A 13,596-nucleotide genomic window follows, 5' to 3' on the forward strand; every position below is an offset into this window, starting at 1 on the left:
AGCTACTGGTTTTAATCAGGTTAAAGATCAAAAGAGTCTCCCTACTTCAGTATGCACTTACCTGATTTTGCCAAAATGAAGAAAAATCATTTTATTCTGTCCAAGCTCACCGGTCTTTTCACTCCTCCCCCTACTCTAGAGGGAGATTCCTCCACAGCATGAGACATTTTAAAAATAACTCTGATAATGGAAATTCGAAAACAAATAGTGGTTATTTGGCAATACACTAAATATAACAGTCCAGTCTCCAATGGTTTATAATATGTCTGAAGGAATTAGACTCTCTCCCCCCATTGCAATTTGTAGGCTGGGACTGCAATGGCAGGAGTAAAACAATCTTGCAATCCTAATGCTTGCTTTCATTACAGCAGTGTAAGACAGGTGGAGAGAATAGAAGGCAGGCTAGTGGAACATTATATTCAGTGGCAGATTGGATGACTATGCTATAAACAAGAGTTAATTACAGAGACTTGCAATAGAATCCATTGTTAAACTTATTAGGCAAGTTTTAAGATCAGTTTTAATTCCCAATAAAAGTCAGTTGTCTCTTCCTCCCCCCACGGTAGCAAAGCAAATGCTCTTTAGATGTCCTCTTAGCCAAAGTGAGCTGTAATTACTTGCATAGAGACTGACTGCATTTATAAATCCTCAATTTCTCTCTCTCATCTCCACCATCACTGCCTCTCCCTAGGCACATCTACCCTTCCTATCAGATCAGAAAGAATGGGCACAACTCCTAGTCCTTTCCCTTAAACATTGCCACCTCATGAAATCCTTTTCTGTGGCAGCCGTGGCCTGTGGAATACCCTTTCCCTTGATGAAGTCCAGCAGGTCTCCATCTTTTTAGCCTTTTGCAAGGCACTTTTAAAGACCTGGCTTTTTCCTCCAATCATTAGAACAGGGCTGTCAAACTCCTGGCCCGTGGGCCGGATGCGTCACGTGCTAGCCATGCCCACACCCAGTTTAGCAAAGGGGGGAAAAGTCCCAATACATCATGTGACGCTGCCATGACGTGAATTTGACACCCCTGCACTAGAATATGGTGAAGTGGATCAGAGATTTCATAAGAATGTTGGAAGTTTAATTTTGGTGTCAAGTTATTAATGTTTATGGCTTTAATAGATTTATGTTATGTTGTTTTTACTGATGTTGTCTTAAATGATTAGGAGCTACTCAGAATTTGACCTTAGATGGGCAATTTATATAAATGTTTTAAATAAACAAATTCACATGCAGAGCAAAATTTGAAGCTGCTTTTTTTTCTTGCGTTACTCTTTTCAGTCACACCTTCACATAATTACATAGCTGTTAAGGAGATATACTGCAACTTTTTGTTTGTAAGGCTCCACTTCCTGCCTTCCATTTTAAGAAAGTGACTAAAGGCAGACTTTGTGGTTTTAGTATCAAGCCAGTCTTTCCTGTAACCCTCACTTGAAGCTTTTTGTGTCTGTGGGTAGTTATCTTGACTTCCTGTGCAATTACATTTCCTAAGTCCTAATAGTAGAGACTTTTGCAAAGGCTAACACCAGACTGGAATTTAAAAGATGCCTTGCTGAGACTAAGCATATTTACTTTTCCTGAGTTCTTGAAACATTGTAGAAATGGCTTTCCACAAGCTGACATCTTCCAGATATACTGGACTACAGTTCCCATAAATGCAACTGCAGTGTGTTAGCCCTAACATTTTTCTTACTGAGCTACAGAGGACATGTCAAATTTATAAAGCCTTCAAGGTTTTAGCCTCCAAGTAATTAAAAGGGGAGTGATCTTACTATTAACCAATATGTGGGTTGACATCTATTTGGAAGGTTCTGCTGCTTGTAGATATGACCTTTATTTTATTTTTATTTTTATTTTTATTGGATTTATATACTGCCCTACTCCCGAAGGACTCAGGGCGGTGAACAGCCACAGAATAAAACACATAAATACAAAAATTTAAAATAGAATAAAAACGAATTAAATACCTTTAGGTTTTCTTGGTAATGGCATTCCTTTTGAGTTGTATTGAAATACAGCAGGGCCACTTATTAATACTTGAGGATTTTACTGTATATTTAATTTTAAATATAAAATTAGGCTTTTCTTTTGAGTGCTTTATTTTTCTGTTTTTATTTGCATGCTGCCTTAGAGCTCTTCTGAAAAAAAAGCCCACAAGTCTTAAAAATAAACTAACAGATCTGTCATCAAACCAAATTAACCACGAATCTGTTATTATTTATTATTATTTCATCATTCATCTTTCAGCAGATCTGTCTATTGATAACCACCAGAATGTATATGTAATTTTTTTTCTATTTCTGCACCTGAGAGACATCGTGTGGCCACCAAGGTCATTACAATTTTGTGGACTTAGCTTTGTTCCTCAGTTAGGTATAGAGTTACTATATTACTTTATGTCTGTTACAAGAACTCTTAAATGATCCCTCTGACATCTTTCCAAATGCACAGACTTCTTAAAAACTTCACAACAGACTGATTATACCATTCATTTTCAAAAGTCTTCAATATCTTTTTTGGGAGCATCCTCTCCCTGCCTCCAGGTTAATAGCTGGGATTTTAAGGACTTATTCTCGCCCTTTCAGTCGATTTATCCTATTTATCCTGAATTTAATAACATTTATTTTTAAATCAAGATGCATAGGGTTTACTGCTATTCATAGACACAGCAGATCTGCATATATAATAAAAAGATATATCTTTTGAAAAATATCTTGTCCTTAAAAATATTCTAGCCTGTTCTACATACGTTTCTGGAAAAACACAATATATGAGTGGAATACTTGATGCTTGCTGAGCTGGATTGTTTGCTTGAGATGTTGAGACTAGCTATTATCAGTGCTAGTAATAGTCAATGAAATGTCTACTAGCAAACAACCAAGCTCAGAGAGTGCCAAGGACCCCATGGTTCAACCCTGGGCTACTTATATTCTCTTTTATTGGTACAATACACAAGACCTGCTGAAAAGGAATTGGAGTAGCTTCTGCCAAGAAAGCAATATCTAAGGAACATGTAGATGGAGTAATTAAGTAGATGCTACAACATAAATGTAAAATTTCCTAATTCATGTGTTGAGACCTGGATCACTGACTATGCTACTGTAGTTCTACATGTGGAAGCCATCCAGCTTCCACATGAATTTGGAAATGAGTAGTGATGTAACCAAATCATTGAAGGACGCCTATTTAAAAAGGTAAAATCCAAACTGACTTTGAACAAGAAACCTATAAAGTGCAGATTTATAAGAAAAATCCATTTTCACTTAAGCATTATGATACCTAGGGACAACTTGCAGTATTCAGGTGTTTTGGATTTTTTGCATAAACCTTCATTAGCCTTAACACTAGGAGATAGGTATTTAAATTCTGGAATATACTGGGTTTTTGCATTCATTTCTGCATTCTAGTGCTATGATTGCATTAAAAAAACAAGTATATTGTTATGTTCAATATACTCTTCAGAATATTCTAATAGTCATAGTGTCTAATAAAAACTAAATTGAGACAGGCAGCGCTTCAGAATACCAGCACTTAATAGATAGTGATCAACATTTGTTGTTTTTATACCTGCCACTGAGATTTATACAATTGATTGACCACTGTGGGAAACTAAACTAGGTAAGTTTCTTGACTGAATACCTCAGAGCTTTTCATATTTTTATAGGAAACAATACTTCTATATAGCTACAGTATAAAGTTAAAGTAGAAACAGTATTAAGAAATGTTTGGCTTAGTGTAATTATTGTTTCAAGCAATATTATCTCATTGTTCTGAAAATTATATATCCCAAGCAGTATCAGGTATGGATCAACTAAACATAGGCATTTAACACATATTCAAACAGCAAATTGGAAATTATTATTAACATTTGAACTACACTTAGGATTCAATTGGAAACAGGAAGCCCAGAAAAAGAAAGTACAGTGGTAATGTAAGCAAGATTTTGAGTTTCTCTGGCAATAATAGCATTTCCAAAAAAGTGCCTCTTAAGAATGAGTAGCAAGAATGCTCTTACAATAGGCAGAAGCTATTTTCCTTTCCAATGTCTATGTATATAAGATGACTCCATCATACTGCATCCCAATGTATCCCCTGGTAGAATAAACAGTAGCTAGTACATTGGGTGAATTATGAAGTAAACAATAGAACCTTTAGTTAATTAGGTGCTTTAAAATTCTAAACCTTTGAATGAATTCAAAATTAAGATGAGTACAATATATGTTACTGACAAATAGAAACAAGTTATGGCAGATGACAAATTTATTAGAAAACCTATAGCATCACCGGAAGGTTTGTATTGCAGAATACCTTTCAGCACAGAAATTATGAACATGGTAAAATCTCATTCAGCAAGTCTGCAGACTCTAAAGAATATATATTATCATCTTGAAACATCCTTTTTACTTCTCACTTTTGGCCTGTCTCTCTTCAGAACAATATAAAAATGGGCAATTTTTATGCATTAAAAAGTTCAATTAGCTTAAAAAGATTTAAACAGGAAAGATAACAGGACAGATGATACTCACCTGAAATTTTAAAGAATTGCCCTGAAATGTTATTTATTGCTTTGACAAAATGGAGAATCAGTACTTGCTACGGCCACTGTTGAACAATTGTTATAATTATATCTCTATACAGAATACTGTTCTTTTCTTTTTTAAAAAACAAAAACAAAAACAAAATTCAGTCACTTTGTGCTATACTACAGCAATGTAGGATTAATATAACATCTTTACAAAGTTTCAAGGGAGAATTACACATAGATGAAAAATGTCTGGAACATTCAGTATTCTGTATTACCGTTCTGGATTGAATTTTAGTTGGATGCCTCCAAATGAAATATTATAATTCAATTCACTACATTTTAAATGAAGTTTTTTGCCAGACCATATATCTAATATCTAAAATTATCATTAACATGATAATTTAAGCTCCTATCAAATTTGAATCAAAAGGCATTGATTCAGTCAGCAGAAGATGATTATATCATCCTATGATTTGATTTAGACAAATCATATCCAGTTTAGTAAGGACCAGCAGTGGAGATAGCAGTTTGAAAAAGGCAGATAGTTACAGCCAATTCATGTAGAGTACACCCTAAAATTGTTTAGTATCACCTGCAATGCAGGATCAGCAAGCCTTCTTGAAAAGTGTTTTAGTCATCATAATTACACTGAATGTCTGAAGCTTTGTCACAAGCTTAGAAAATAGAAATTTAGATAAAGGTTCAGGGATTGGAGTTATGTACCCAGCATAACAACAAAGATTTAAGCCATTTACAACCCCCTTCTAAACTCCAGTGCATTGTGACTAAAATATTTTTAAATATGAAGCTGTGCAAGAAAGCATATAAACCTGTCTGGATTTACAGAAGCATTTCCAAATGAAAATTATGAGCTACCATGTCACTTGGCAGAAAAACCTCTCCACCCACCCACCCTGTTTTCAACAGCTTTTTGTCTCTAAGGGCAGAATTTGCTATATAGATGCAATTGATGATAAAGGAAGACTGGACCAGCAACAAGGCTTTAAGGAAGTTTAAGCCTCTGACAAAATTGAAACATGTGAGATAGACTTAATCCTCTAATCTCGCTAAAAAAATTTTTTACCATTCCCATAATTCCCAGCCTGCATAACCAATTTTAAAATCTGGACAGCAAACAATTGGGAAAGACCAAATAAAATATAAATTCTGACTGGACAGGTCATACTTTCTCACTTTTATAAACTATGCTGATAGTGTTTTGTTTATGATTAACATTATCAGTCATTGACAATACATACAAGAAAGTTAAATTACTGGAATTCAAGAATTTTCTCTCTTTTGTTTTGTTGATCTGGCCCAGTTATTTTGCCATAGGATTTTTTTTCACACTAGAAATGCCTGAATATGTTATTTTACTTCAAAATACATTATTATAAGGTAGCCTAAATGCAAAATTTATATCAATTGTTCAGGCTGTTTCTACAGTATTTCATTAGCAACAAATTTTCTCTGCACCAGCTCCACTGAAATGAATAGGAGTTGAGAACAAACTTTTCAAGTAAAATTATAATGTGTACTAGAAAAAAAAAGGTGAGGATAAAATGCTCAACCAATTTAGCAAAGGAAAAAACATGTAACCTTGAAGCATTTCCCCGACAATTTTCATTATCATAATTATGTAATTTAAACTGATTTCAGACTTAAATAATAATAAATAGGCAAAAGAAAAGAATGAATGATTGGGGGGGGGGATTTAAATGTTATGTAAATTAATTTTAAAAAACACAGGAATAATGTTCATACCCACAAACCCAAACCTTCATAATCTTAAACACAACAGTGAACTGTGAAACTTGTGTTTACCGATTATTTAGTATTTTTAAGGGCTTTCACCTTGGCCATTTCAATTTTAGCACCAAAATTAACCTGGAAGAGGTACTGATACAGTTCTGATGCTATAAATGAATTGTTTACATATAATACTTTTATATTATAATTATACACACATACTGTACATTCACACATCCACACAACAGGAGGAATATCCAAATGTATACATGGTGTGTTTCAGATTGTTTGTCAAGACTCAAAGCAATGGAAATAAAGCAGAAGGGAATATTTTACATAGGCAACTTTAATGCTGTAGTGCACTTATAAAAAAAGAGTCCAACTTCCCTCCCAGCTCAGCAGCTTGTCTGAACTGTTTTGTTTTAATATCACGATCCAGAAGATGCAGAAGTTATTGCCCTAAGTATTCTATACATGACCATTGGTGTCCTCAAAAACAAAACAAAAACACTTGAATTTGCTACTTAATTTACAAACTCGATTGCTCTTCTCATTACAGCTTTAATTCATTGGCAATTTTGGAAGCAATGTTTTTAAAAGCTATGGATGTTCCCGATATCCGTTTAAAGCGAACTCCGTTCAGGGACAGTCTGGGTAGCTTACACACCTCCATCTCCCATTGCACAAGGTTTTCTGCATGGCCATCCCCATGGACACAGAAAAGCAAGAAACGTTCCCTCTGTTCATAGTCACAATTATTGGCATCCAGGACCTTGCGAATTTCCCTCATCATATCATTAGGATCCATTGAACTGGTAGTTTTCATGCTCCAAGTAAATCGTAGTGAACGGGGTTTGGCTTCCTTGCTGTCATCCTTCTGATCAACAGCCACGTTACGACTGAAATGAAATCAAGTTTCAGTATTCATGGATGAACCTGGAAATAGCTGTTAGTAAAAGTTATTGTCTTTTGAGGCATGCATTATTAAAAACATTCTTCTATCAGTATTAAAAAGCTTAGGTTAGTGTTTAGCAAACACATGAATTAGACAGAGCTTTATAAAGCTAAAGCCACAGTTACATCCTCCCGAAAGCAGATGTTATGGGGGTGGGCTGGGGGCTGCAAATGGAAGTGTGACTATGGTACTGCATATTACTTTGCTGCCACTTCTCTGCTCCAAATCTTTTCCCCTTATTGGTCATATCCCTATCCTCACAAAATACCAAACAAGTAGGCTTGCCTATACTAAATTTTATAGAGTATACTGAAGAAAATATACAACATTGGGAATTGGGGTTTTTAAGGAACAACTCTTTAGGGAGAGCACAATAAGTTGGTGCTGCACTTTGAACCTATTAGAAAAGATTCCTTAAAAGTTTGTAATTGCTAGAAGATGACTTCAGACTTAAAAAATTTATATTTTCTTTAAAAAAATAAACAGATAATTTTCCATGTTTTACGTTAGTAATACAGGTTCATCATATTATTTTATAAATTATCACTCATAATTCATATTGATCAAAACTGCCATTTATGTTTTGCTCCAGAAAAACAGCAAAATTAACATAGATATTCCAAAACTGTATTACTGTATATACAGATAGATTAGAATTAAAGTTATAAACTGTGATCTGGTTCAATTTACACCAGCAGCTGTTAAGATTTTTGTTTATTGGACTACAATCTTCTGGGTAAAAATACATTTAGTTCTGTATGACAAATGGCCTCATTCCTTTCCCAGCCCAATTCCCTTACTCTTTGGGGATAAGCTAAGAGAAAATGAGGTCACAGGAATTTTTAGAAGTTCATACTCTTCTGCTTCTTGATCCTGTGAAAAATTGCCATGCCCTTCTGAAAAGTATTAATCACCTAAATTCTAAAAAATAAAGTTAATCTAGTACTGTTAAGTTTTGTGCATGGAATCAAAATTACATCAAATGCTTTGGAGATAACACTGTGGCATTCAAGAAAACAACTACATTTCATTTAATTTCCCAGCATGTGGTATTTTCTAACAGGATCCTAGAAGTGGTGGTGGTTGGGTTTTTTTAAGGCCAATAAAATCTATGAATTTATGTAAAAAATATTAGCTCATTATTCAAAGCCCTTGTAACAGAAATTTCTGTGATTAAGTCCTAGTCACATGAAACTGCTTCTATAGCAGGATGTTTTCCCATCCTAGGATCTGAACTGGCAATTTCAGCATGTAGCTCCTTCTTTATCTGGCAATGAAAGTAGCTTCCTTTTGGGACAATCTGAAGCTAAATAAGAGAGTATTCTTTAGCAGCAAACTACCTGCTGGATCTCTTAAGAGCTGATTTATTACATTGCAGCTAAGATCATGGATTCTTTCTAAGGATGTGGAAGTAGGTCTAGACCTGCATGAAAAATCAGAATCATGTACTTTGAATGACTCAATCACAGTTTTGCAGATATGAGGCATTTTGGGTTTCAAATACTTAAGTCACTGCCACCAACACCACCAACACCCTTACATATCTTGAAGGAGGGGAGAACGAGACATACTAATCTAAGTTAAAATTTTAAGCAAAAAACATTTTTTTCCCTCACCTTGAGCCCTCATATCTCCCATTCCTCTCATATTCAGTCGGGAGCCTCAATGAAAACAATGCCGAAGCACAAAGAAAGCAGGAAAGAGAAGACAAATCTTACACTAGCACAAATAATGATTGCAGAACACTGCACACTGAAATCTCATTCAATTTAATTGCAATTCACTGAAATAATCAGTACATTCAGGATATAAAGCATGTCTTTGTCTGTTCAAATATATTGGAAAGCCTCAGATATTTGCTGTTTGAGATATTCTAGAGATATTAGAAACAAGCTGGTTGTGAAAGATTTCAATTACTTGCGGGAAGATGCTAGATAGGAAGGAAAAAAATTAAAGCAATAAAAATTAATTTCAGTTTAAGATAAGCTAATAGAAACACCTTATATTTGTGTTTTATTCTTCCCAGGATTTTAGCAGCATTTCTTTGGTAAAGAAAATTTTAAGCCAATTTGATAATTGCTGTTCACAGTATCCATATTTTCAGCTAGAAATTTTTATTATTCTGTAATTTCATGTACTTAGCATATTTGTTAACAATAAATCTTTAAAGAAAATAGAAATAATACAAGATAAATACGTCTTAATTCTCTCAGGAAGATATGAAAATAAACTAGATGTGAAAAGAATCTCAACTAACCTATATTTTCTAATTAATGTATGGTTTTAAAAAGACATATATTTAAACTAGTTTTCAAAATAAATTTCTATGACAAAATTGTTGTCAATGGATAGATAAATAGCTAACAGAGTAATAAGAAAGAAATCCTTTCTTGGCACTGTAAGTTCAGAGCTATCTATATTATTTTTAGAAGTCTGAGATACTGGACTGAAAGTATGCTGGCAAAGTCTTTATACAGATCTTATCTGAATCCCTAATTGTGGAACTGCCACAGCTTTGTATGGAATTTTAGTCATACTGATATAGAAAGTTTTACCTCAAAAGTCAGTATAAAATATAGTAACAATAAAATATATATTTGATTGGCTCAACATATTCAGGTGAAATTCTACATTATATTCTGTACAGGAAACAAGACTGCAAGGCAGTGTCTAAATATATTTTAAAGAGGCTGGCTGGCTGCTGTATGAAAATAAAGCTGATTGATATGAAAGTCTGAATTATTTCACAAATCTGTGAAAAATAAACTTATTTCTTTTTGCAGTTCAGTGCACTATGTATTACATCTATCACGATTTATAATTATGTAATCTAGAGCTCCATAAAAATGTGAAGTCCAATTCTGCAGAGCTATATACCATTTGAAAGTAGCATTCTATAGAACAATTAAAAGGCTAATTAATGTTTTAATATTAGAAGTACTTTAATAACATAACATAACAATAGGACTATAACTTCTTCCATTAATTTGCACTGTGTCTTAGAAAAGGAAAATATACTGGAAGATAGTAAAAGTGAAATAAGAAATATGAACTTTGGCTTTAATTTATTGTTTTGGCACTGTGTTATGCAAGAGCACTTGTACTGGTAAATTCTGTTAGTTTGTTAAAATAGTGATGCAAGATATATCCTAAACATTATAAATTAAGCAGTAAACTCACATGGTAAGAACAATCTAATAGGAATTTATAATTGAAAAACTGGCATATGGCAGCCACAAAACCAGATGGCTTTTAAGCTGTCAATTAAGCTGCAACTGACACCAATGCAAGCAGAAGGTACTAAAATTAAAGTTATAAATAATCAATACATAATCAAAAGTGCTTTTTAGACAGTTTTTTCTCTTGGTGATATCAGTGCCTGAATTGTTTCTACTGCTGTTCTGTTGCTTCTTTTAAAAAAGATGTTTTAATAGATTTTTATATTTTTATTACTTCATTGGGGGGGGGGTTGGAAAAGAGTACTAGAAAGTTATAAACAAAGCAAAAATATTCACTGGGTTTAAACTCTATTAACAAAATAAAATGCATTATTTTTAAGTCAAAACAAGCATGCCTCTATTTGCTACTACCAAAACAGCTGTATAAAACTGCACTAAAAGTCAGACAAGGCTGTTATGATGTAGACACCACTGGGGAAATATATGGAAGACAACACAAATTAAAGCAAAATAAATTTTAATTGTATTTGAAATGGTTCTGCTACTGGGGAGAGGTCTTAAGTAATTTTACAGAAAGAAGTAGCAGTTTTATGTGCAGGAATGTAACATTACATTTGTATATTTTTGTCTCAAAAACTGAAATGAAATGTCTCAAAAAGATCATATACTTTCATTCAAGATTATTCCAAAAACCCAGTGGCCTAATTAACCAAGGTGTTCTCATAGAAAAATAAAAGTAGGCAATGTCTACAGAAAACATGCTGCCACTTAAGTTCGACTTTGAATGGAACTGCAAATATTGGGGAATACTGTTCTTACTGAAGACTTGTGCATTTCATTTCTTGTGTGAAATGAGCAACACCTATACCTCTTGGGATACACATTGACAACAACTTTAATTATCCAACTCTTACACCGTTATCTGAGCCTGCAAGAACAATGGCTGAATTCAATCTATAGGTGGTCCTCAACTGATGACCACAATTGGGACCAGAAAATTTGCTGTTAAGTGGTGTGGTTAAGTGAGGCATCAATGTGACTGCACCCAATTTTACATTTTTTGCCATAGTCATGAAGTGAGACATCACATGACTGACATGCAACCTTGCCACTGGCTTCCTTGTAGTTTTTGCTTGTTGGAAGGCAGCTAAGGTGGTCAAAAATGGCAATCGCTCGATCCGAGGAGGTTGCCAGTTGCTTGTATTGCTATCACTTGACTGCAGGGATGCTGTGACGATTGTAAGTGCAAGGACCTGTTGTAAGTAACTTTTTTCCAGCACCGTTGTAACTTTGAATAGTCACTAAGCTACCTACGTTTAGCTGAAAACCTCAAGGGCTAACAATGCAGACCACTGCAAGCTGACAAGTATACATGCAAAATAGTCTAACAGTCTTAATATTGTATCTATCAAACACTGAATGTGTATTTGCCAATAGAATGAATTTTCCCTTCTTCCTACTCAGTAGTACTTGGGAGGCTATCTAGCAGCCAGGAGAAGGGAAATAAAGCAAAGGCAACTCCTATTGCATAAGAAAACTCTGCTTATAATGCATATGGACTGGGTGGGTGCAATCCATATGAAAGTGGAGAAGCTCTCAGTGAGAAGAACATGAAGCAAAGCGTATGAAGAGAGGCTGAAGAGAATGAAGGTAGTAACAAAAAATACAAGTACGGGCTAACTGATGACTAATTTTGCAAATGGCAAAGACTGTGAACTAACCAGCTCTAATTACACATATATGCAGTAAGCTACATTCCACTTTTTCTTAAACCAAAGAGTATGAAAAATCCTTCTCAAACTTGCAGAATATTCAAGCAAGCTCCAACAAGCTCTTTCTGGCTGCAAACTGACAAGGGAGAAAAATAGGAAGCAACAGCTTCTTTATTTCTCCTTTTCTGATCAACATATTCATCAATATCAAACAAACAAACAGCAGAAACACCACCTTCCATTTTTACCGACACACACACACACACACACACACACACACACACACACACTTTCTGAAAATCTTGAAGATATTTAATACTGTCATTATCAATATTAATAGTTTATTTGCAAATCATAAATCGCTTCTGAATGTATTATTAGTGGAAATTTGCAAGGTACTGAAACTAAAATGTGAATAATAAAGCAAGTTCTGAGATACTTACCTGTTTCTTGTACATTACTCGTTTAAATCAGTATCACCAAACATCAATCTCCAATCACAAGCATGCTAAGTGTATTAGTATAAAGAATAAAATTATTTTTGGAACTATTGAAGTAAGTAAAGCGCACAAGGCATGCTTTGCATCTCATTATTCAGGAGTCCACAGGGATTATCATTAGTTAATATGAAGTTTTTTATTTTATTTTCTTGGGTTCATGAAAAGTATTTAGTTCTCAGCAGAAGGTTTAGTGTTGTTTCATTTTAAAAAAGAAAAATCAAGGCTAGAAAGCCAAATTCGGTGTTAATTGCAAGAGCTGGTTCTTAAAATATGAATAAAATCCTACCTTTTGATAAACCTGAATGACATGTTTCTAAAAGAAATTAAAGCCAAAATAATAATTAACAAATGGGTTATTATGAAATAAACTGAAAATCTATTCATTGTGTGAGACACAGAATAAGTCTAGCTGAATGAAATATGGAAACACTTCAATTCATTAATTAAATTAAAAATAGTTATTGAAATGGACAACCTTTCAATAAGAGGAATTCAACATTTTCCTTCTCTGTGTGCTCCTAGTACTTATTAACAGTTGATCTGGGACATCTTCTGAGCAGCAGAGAATCCTTTCATGTCACTTCTGCTTTCTACATTTTATCATTAACCAAAAACAGCTAAATTAGGACAGTGTATTACTATATACTATTGTAATAGATCACCGTTGACAGTATGCACATGTTCTGGAAGACAACATAAAAACAAAGGATATCAGCCCTCAGAGGAGGCAGGTGGAAGACGACTTGCTTCACCAACCCACAAATGCGGATTCTCTCTACAATATTATCAGAACAGAAGATCTCACTAGGCATTCAAGAAGAAAAAGGTCATCAAAAACTGGATGGAAAAAACTGACAAGTAGTTTTGCCAGTTTTTTTCTGAATTTCCTCTACATTCCCTGAGCTTGAGACAAATAATCAGGTGATTTAATAGGAGTGATTTAATCATTTCTGACTGCTTCTCCCTATAAGCGAAT

The 13,596-nt window shown here is 34.2% G+C and overlaps 1 protein-coding gene across 4 annotated transcripts in view; it reads right to left on the reverse strand.

The window, feature by feature from the left end:
• Positions 1–6,602: 6,602 nt before the first annotated feature.
• MARK3 (microtubule affinity regulating kinase 3) overlaps positions 6,603–13,596 on the reverse strand; it is a 69,565-nt gene continuing 62,571 nt past the window's right edge. The window contains exons 16-18 of one of the 4 annotated variants that reach the window (XM_034418530.3): positions 12,907–12,933; positions 8,846–8,890; positions 6,603–7,173 (exon numbers count right to left, since the gene is read on the reverse strand). In XM_034418530.3, coding sequence (XP_034274421.1) covers positions 6,828–7,173; positions 8,846–8,890; positions 12,907–12,933 — 418 coding nt within the window. In that variant the 3' untranslated portion in view covers positions 6,603–6,827. The remainder of the gene's footprint in view (positions 7,174–8,845; positions 8,891–12,906; positions 12,934–13,596) is intronic. The other 3 variants (XM_034418532.3, XM_034418531.3, XM_034418533.3) reach the window with 3 other exon arrangements.

The sequence above is a fragment of the Pantherophis guttatus genome, chromosome 1 (genome assembly GCF_059756535.1).
Source record: "Pantherophis guttatus breed Tessera chromosome 1, ASM5975653v1, whole genome shotgun sequence".
NCBI classification, from domain to species: Eukaryota; Metazoa; Chordata; class Lepidosauria; order Squamata; family Colubridae; genus Pantherophis; species Pantherophis guttatus.